At 38.5% G+C, this 7362-nt stretch overlaps 1 protein-coding gene across 2 annotated transcripts; it reads left to right on the plus strand.

Annotated features, from left to right (window-relative positions):
• Positions 1-499: 499 nt before the first annotated feature.
• Positions 500-7165, plus strand: LOC122886010 (alpha-1,3-galactosyltransferase 2-like). 2 transcript variants are annotated; one of them, XM_044217865.1, is made up of 6 exons: positions 501-779; positions 1501-1601; positions 1696-1782; positions 2898-2993; positions 5346-5483; positions 5566-7165. In XM_044217865.1, exons 2-6 carry the CDS (start codon positions 1597-1599, stop codon positions 6248-6250), a joined length of 1011 nt encoding a protein of 336 aa, XP_044073800.1. In that variant the 5' UTR covers positions 501-779; positions 1501-1596; the 3' UTR covers positions 6251-7165. The 2 variants fall into 2 exon arrangements, with proteins under 2 accessions (XP_044073808.1, XP_044073800.1); XM_044217873.1 differs by lacking the exon at positions 1696-1782 and having other exon boundaries at positions 500-779.
• Positions 7166-7362: the final 197 nt, after the last annotated feature.

A 7362-nucleotide genomic window follows, 5' to 3' on the forward strand; every position in this document is an offset into this window, starting at 1 on the left:
CATTTTATTTTACACCCCTGTGTTGTAAAATGATAAATAAATCAAACTTGTACCTTATAAAGAATGAACCTCAGTCACCAGAAGCAGGAAGAGAGAGAGAGAGAATTGTGATTGACTGAAGCATAAAGTTACTAGTTGTCCTGGCCTTTTAAAGCTATTTCATGTAAAAAGGACTTGTGGGCTGTAATATTTAAAATACATAACCTCATTAATGAAATCAAGTCATTCTGAGGCATAAATGACCTTTCAGTGACAGTGAAAACTGTCTTTTATGGGTTGTAGGCCTATTGCCGCTTAGAGACGGTTATTGGTTGTAATCCAGGGCACAGAGCAGGTAAAATAATGCAGAGTCATAATGATAATTGCAAAATAGATCATTTCTTTATTTTAAATATATAAGGGACATATATAACATAGGCCTATAAACATCGGAAACAATACTATAGTTTTGTCATGCCTGATTAGCCTGCTTAAGCAGCTGTGGACAAATGGCTAAACTGGGCGAACAGACTGCGCGCGCAGTCGCAGCAATCAGGGTTTGTTGTTGTTTTTTTCTGGCAGGAGACCTGCTTAACCTGTAAACTGAATCCCGGGAAGAGACACTCCTCATTAGAGCTGTTTCAACCTGTGGAAAGAGGATACACGGGGGCTGCACTGCAGTTTGCCACAGACAAAGGAGATCCTGCCCGTGTGAACCTCACACTAAATCCAGGTTAAATTATTAGCCTGTGAATATTTCGGACGAATTATGGATGTATATGGGTGACAGCGACTCACAGGTAGGTTACCCATTTTAATGTCTCTGTTGTGTGTCTTAATTTCACGAGCTGTAGCCTATCTGCCAACGCCGCGAGGAATTTATGACACCATTAAGATTATTTTGTTAGAAATGGACGAGAAGGTTTTGATTTTAGATACTTCCGGAAACAGCAACATATTATTGTATGTTAACTTACCGGGTTTCACAAGTAATTCCACCTGAGATTCATAATAGAGTTTAAACATACCTGAGCCTTCCTTTTATATGCGACACCACCAGCGTTAGAGCCACAAAGAGAACAGGAAAACCCAACAAAACATTTAAAAGGAAAAAACGTCAAAACATTTTTGGGTTTTGAGACCACAATGTGCAAACCATATTTTAAAAAGTCTGCAGACAAATTATTATTATTATTAATAATAATAATAATAATAATAATAATAATAATAATAATAATAACGAAATCATTGAAATTATTCGATAAAAGCCCATTTTATTTTAATGTACAACAATGATTAAAATTCAATGGGGAACATAAACAATGTTGTGATAAACTCACTGCGCAGTGTATTTCATTTAGACAAAGTCCTTGTCTGCTTGGGGTAAAACATTTACAATTCAAGACGTTTGACTTACTTTGGAATCAGCACCAACAAGCTATGTAGGCTACAGGTAAAGGTCAAACGATATTAGCTGGGTGGATTTCATCTTCCTGTTGTCATTTCCTTTTTTCTTCCCAGAATTGCAGTTTTATCAATCCAACCTACGGCTGCCTTCACTTTCTTTGACAAGATAGTTCATAGTCTACTGGACTTGTACGCCAGCGTCTTTCAACAATGAGGTATATTAATTTTTTTTTTTTAAAACGACTTAACGTTGTTGTGCCACTTTGTTGTTTACTTTTTTAAACTGTCTCGGTCTTATTCCTGACGCAGGTACGTTCAGAAGATCAGTGTTTGGAAATGTGTGCTTTACTTTCATATCACGCTCTGTGTTCTCTACTTCACGCCACCATCTGTAAGGTGAGCATGTAAGAGACACCGCATTCCCTCAGCTGCAGTTTATTACTGTAAGTACACCTGGCTAAAATGGTGCAGTATGAAGGCGCAGGTAGTGGAGCGATGCCCGCTTCCTTTCGGCGCCCATGGCAACCAACTGAGAGAGAATGATGAATGAAGCATGAAGTTACTGGTTGTACTGATCCTTTAAATCTATTTCATGTAGAAAGGACTTCGGTGGGCTATAATCTTTAAAATATATAACCCTAATAAATGAAATCAAGCCATTTTGAGGCATAAATGACCTTTCAGTGACAAGGTATGCTGATGAAAACGGACTTTTATGGGTTGTAGGCCTATTGCCGCTTAGAGAAGGAGAGTATTGGTTATAATCTCGAGCAGCTGTTTGTGATCGCGTGTTTTTTTTTTTTAAATTACGTACAGAGAGCGAGAGAGACAAGGAAGTGGTGGTGTGTGTGAGCGCGCGCCCCCCTCCCCGCAGACACACAGGGCGACCCTTTTAACTTCATTGTACATCCATGTACTGCATATTTAGAAGAAGTGACGCCCCGTAGAAACAGATAAAAGCTTTAAGTTATAAATTCCTGAGATTATCATAAAGATCGGCCCTTTATTGGGATTGGAAAAGAGCAGAGCAGCAGAATCGCTTGTGCGGCGCGCAGAAATGCGCTTCTGGTGTGAACAGCCAGGCCACTGCTCGCAGGAGAAATGACCTTCGCGGCACTTCCTCCTCCTGTGTGTCCCCGGCGTGAAGGTTCTAATGTTGAGTTTTTGTTGCTCAGTTATTATTTTGTCCACCCCATTTTTTTTAATCAATGAGAGTATGGCTAAATAACAAACACCTGTCAGTATAACACAATACAGTTCAACAGCAACGCAAACTACATCCTTCAGCATGACCGTAAAGTTGAATCAACACCTCTCTAAAACAGTTTCAGCAGAATCTCAACATTATAACCTTCATGGAGGGAGGATTTATTGCAGGACTGTATTAGACAGCATTAGTTTTAGCTAGGTGTACCTGAGTGTAGATCCATTAATGTGCCTAATTACAAACATTTTATTATTATAATTTGGTTGTTTGTTTGTTTTTTTAACCAACATGTTTTTGATATCAGACTTTTAATAGGCATCCTTCCTATGGACAAATGCTCTTTGGAAAGTGGAAAGATGCTGTCTCTGGACAACAGTGTGGATGCCAGCCTTGACCTTAGGTAAGACCACTGACACATTAAGTTCTGGCTGCATGATCATAAGTACAGATAGTCACAATGCCCCTTGTTTGCTCACCACTCAAACCATGACCACCAAATATCAATTCTATGATGTTTCCAGCTTGAGGTGAGATTTCTTTCACCACCAACATAGAATCGGTTTGACATGTTGAGAAGCTGCAGGTTTGATCAGAACACAACATACTGTGTAGCAAAAAAATGCTGTGTATTTCCCTTTTGAGTGCTGAGAGGACGGTGTGTGTGTTTATAGATTGCTGTTTGCACCACAAGTTTGTGTTCTTTTAGGTTAAGGAGGCAGATCAGTAATTTCACCCTTTATTCCAGAGTAATTCCTTTTATTTTCTTTCTAAATGTACCTGTTTGGATTGCAGCACAATTGGGGGGAAAACTATTGATAATGATTGTGACAAAACACAGCATGATATCTAAATGTGTATATTTCTGCAATATTTGATGCTTCTAGAGCACAGCAGTGTGTAGCTTTGAGTACTGAAATTGGTGTCTTTTGTTGCAAAAAAACATTTAGAAAATGTTAATACATGCATCAGAGCTGAAACAATCAGTCTATTGATTGATTAGTCAGACAAAAATAATTAGCAACTATTTTGATAATTGATGAATTGTCAGTCATTTATATGCAACATTCTCTACTTTCAGCTTCTCAATTTCACAGATTTTAGTTTTTATATGTATTATTCTATAGTAAACTGAATATTTTTAGATTATGTAGTCTTGTTTAGGAAAAACACTCAAGTTGATCACCTGGGTGCTAGGAAATTGTGATGACATTTTTCAATATTTTCTGACATTTTAAAGACTAAATGATCAATCAGTTAATTGAGAAGATAATCAGCAGGTTAACTGATAATGAAAATCATGGGTAGTTGCAGACCTAAAATTTAGATTTATGTAAGACTGATGTGGTTGATAGTGTACTGAGAAAAATCTGTATACTGACATTAGGTTACCCTTCACAAATCAATTTATTTAGTGTAATTATTAGAGTGAAATGCACATGGTCACAGTACTCAGAAGGTCAAGAATATACAGGTTACAGGTGGTTTCACTCACAAACACATTTTAAATGAAGATAAAGGAAAACGAAGAAACCAGTCAGTGAAATAACCTTGTTAGATTCGGTCAGTTAAAATGTTGTATTCAACTTGTCTTCACTTCTTGCCGAAGCACAATGTTACTTCCTGCAATCTTGAACAAATACATATAATAGCAGTGACCTGGTACAAAAGGACACACCTTTTTTCTGTTAGCATAATAAAGAGGAAATCTCCTCTTGGCTTCGTTGATAAAGCAATAACATTCAGCACAGTGTTGGGGGCTGGGTGGCCATGATACTGTGCCACTGTAAATTTTTAAAAAAAATTAACCGAAGACAGTTTAATTTTACATGGGGAAAAATGCATTTTTCTTCATTTTAACAGGTGTTTTTTGTTTGGTTTTTTTTACAGTTGGTTTCAGGCATTTCTCAATACTGAGTTCACCTAACCCAACAAACATAACACAACATTACTGAAAAATTAAAGGGCGGCTACATTGAACACAAAACGTATTCGGACCGTTCGTGGAGTGGCTGCTGCAACACTACGCTTCCACTATAATGAATGAAACTGGCTACACCAGGCGTGATAGTGTGATATTTTTTACATACAACACAGAGTGCGTCATTTCATTCCTGGATGAACCTCTGTGAAAGACAGGAAGACATAAGGTGTGATGTAAATGAGAACTTGTGGCCAAATGCAGAAGACAAGGTTGACTAGCACTGTCGTATTTGTAGCATCATATACATGGATGTATAATGAACACAAAAAAGATAAAGAAAAAATCAGGATAAACTGTAGGTATGTAGCATTTCTTTTCAGTTAAGTTCATTTGTTATAATGAATAATGCTATTTTAAAAGAATAGAAAAGTACAACCGGCAACAACTGTGCCCAGAAGCATTATGTTTTTGGGTTGTCCGTCCGTCCCATTTTTGTGAACACAATATCTCAGGAATGCCTTGAGGAAATTTCTTCAAGTTTGGAACAAACGTCCACTTGGACTCAAGGATGAACTGATTAGAATTTGGTCATCAAATGTCACTGTGACCTCACAAAACACTTTTTTGGCCAAAAATCAAGAATTGATGACCATATTTCACACTTGGTCAGACGATGAATAGGTGACACTTTTGACTCAAAGGTCACTGTGACCTCAAAATAGGTTTTTAGCCATAATTTAGGAATGAATTGGGCGATTCCAAATTTCACACACATAGGGTGACACAATGAGTAAACAATAACTGGCATTAAACAGTCTTCTTCTATTCCAGATCCAGAAGTGACGTGCAAACATGTACATCCTGGAAAGCTCCAATCATCTGGGATGGAATGTTTAATCCTGATCTTTACGATCAGATGCACAAGAGGGAAGGATCCTCTGTGGCTCTGACAGTGTTTGCTGTGGGCAGGTTTGTTTTCACATTAAAAGTAATCCTTGTTTAAATAACCTGTTAACTGTGGTAATTATTAAGAAGTCCACTTCCACCAAAGGTACCTGGATGCTTACCTCAAGACCTTCCTGAACTCATCAGAGCGTCACTTTATGTTGGGTTTGCCCGTCAAGTATTATGTGTTTACGGACATGCCAGAGAAGGTGCCAGACATCAAGCTTGCTCCACAGCGAAGCATAAAGGTCGTCAAAGTGGAGAGGCACTCCAGGTGGCAGGACATCTCTATGATGCGAATGAAGAAGATATCAGATGTCATAGAGTTGGATATTCGCCACCACTGCACGCACGTCTTCTGCTTTGATGTGGATCAGGTGTTTACTGGGAGATTTGGCTCAGAGGCTCTGGGAGAATCTGTGGCTCTGCTCCACGCTTACTACTACCACTTTCCACAGATGTTGTTTACCTACGACCGCAACCCGAAGTCTAAGGCATACATGGAAACCGGGGATTTCTACTACCACGCTGCTGTCTTTGGAGGCTCGTGGAAGAGTGTAAAAGCATTGACTGAGGCCTGCTATCAGAGCATCATGGAGGATAAATTGAATGATGTGGAGGCTCGGTGGCACGATGAGAGTCATCTCAACAAGTACCTGTGGCTTCACAAACCAAGCAGGGTGCTCTCTCCAGAGTACTGCTGGGACACCAGTATCGGCTACAGGAGTGACATACAGGTCACCCGACTACTGTGGGCACCAAAACATTATGATACACTGCGCACCCCTTAGTGTGTTTTGGAATTAAAGTGCATATTATGAGACTCATAAATTAATCTTCAATTCAGTGCCTTTTGTGAGAGAGAGAGAGTGAGTGACCAATAGTAACTGTAGTAGCAGTAGTCGAGCAGGAAACACAATAAGAGAATTAAATGTGGACTCAAACATCAGATCTCTGTCATCTAAAGCTGTACTAGTGAACGATTTAATATCAGATTATCATATTGACTTATTTTGTCTTACTGAAACCTGGCTGGGTCATGAAGAATATGTTAGCCTACATGAATCCACTCATTATCATTCATATTAATACTCACATTCCTCAAGGCACCAGCCGAGTAAGTGGAGTTACAGCAATCTTCGACTGGACTTAAGTCTATTAATCAACCCTAAACTAAATTATAACTCATTCAAAAGCCTTGTTCTTAATCTTTCACACCCAACCCGGAAAACGCGACAGATAAAGTAATTCTTGTAGGTGATTTTAATATTCATGTGGATGTTGAAAATGATAGCTAGGTACTGCGTTTATCTCATTATTAGATTCAATTGGCTTCTGTCTTCTGTCTATAGTCTTTACACAGAATCCTTCATTATCAGATCATTATTTAATAACTTTTTAACTCCTATTACTGGACTACATGCCATTAGGCAAAAACTCCTATACTAGATATCTGATAGTGCTGTAGCTAAATTTTAAGGAAGCGAATCCATCTGCATTTAATTTGGGGCTATGTCTCAATATAACAGAGGACTCCTATGCTAATTTCAGCCCCTCCCATATTGACCATCTTGTTGATAGTGCTGCAGGCTTACTGCTGACAGAATCACAGCTCTGTTGAGTCATGTATTCCTATAGACCTCAGTAGTAACGACTTCATGAGCATCTTTAATAATTAAATTTTAATTAGAAAAAAAAAAAAAAAACACCTCATCACATCCTGCCCTCAACTGGTACCGATTCATCTTCAAATATAGGAAGCTTAGAAACAGCTGTAAAACCTGAGATATTTAGACTGCTTTTCTTCTAATCGACCTTTTATGTGTATGTCAGTTTCCCCTCTCTCCCAATTCCTTCTTTTTTGATGGACAATATTTATTGACCCTGAAGTTGCAGTGGAAGA

Source organism: Siniperca chuatsi, linkage group LG2 (assembly GCF_020085105.1).
Source record: "Siniperca chuatsi isolate FFG_IHB_CAS linkage group LG2, ASM2008510v1, whole genome shotgun sequence".
In the NCBI taxonomy this organism is placed as follows: domain Eukaryota; kingdom Metazoa; phylum Chordata; class Actinopteri; order Centrarchiformes; family Sinipercidae; genus Siniperca; species Siniperca chuatsi.

What these genes read in the sequence shown, in the direction of transcription:
- LOC122886010 (XM_044217865.1), top strand. An exon ending in GATGCCAGCCTTGACCTTAG is followed by an intron (nt 2,994 to 5,345) that starts GTAAGACCACTG and finishes CTTCTATTCCAG; the next exon opens with ATCCAGAAGTGACGTGCAAA. An exon ending in ACAGTGTTTGCTGTGGGCAG is followed by an intron (nt 5,484 to 5,565) that starts GTTTGTTTTCAC and finishes CTTCCACCAAAG; the next exon opens with GTACCTGGATGCTTACCTCA.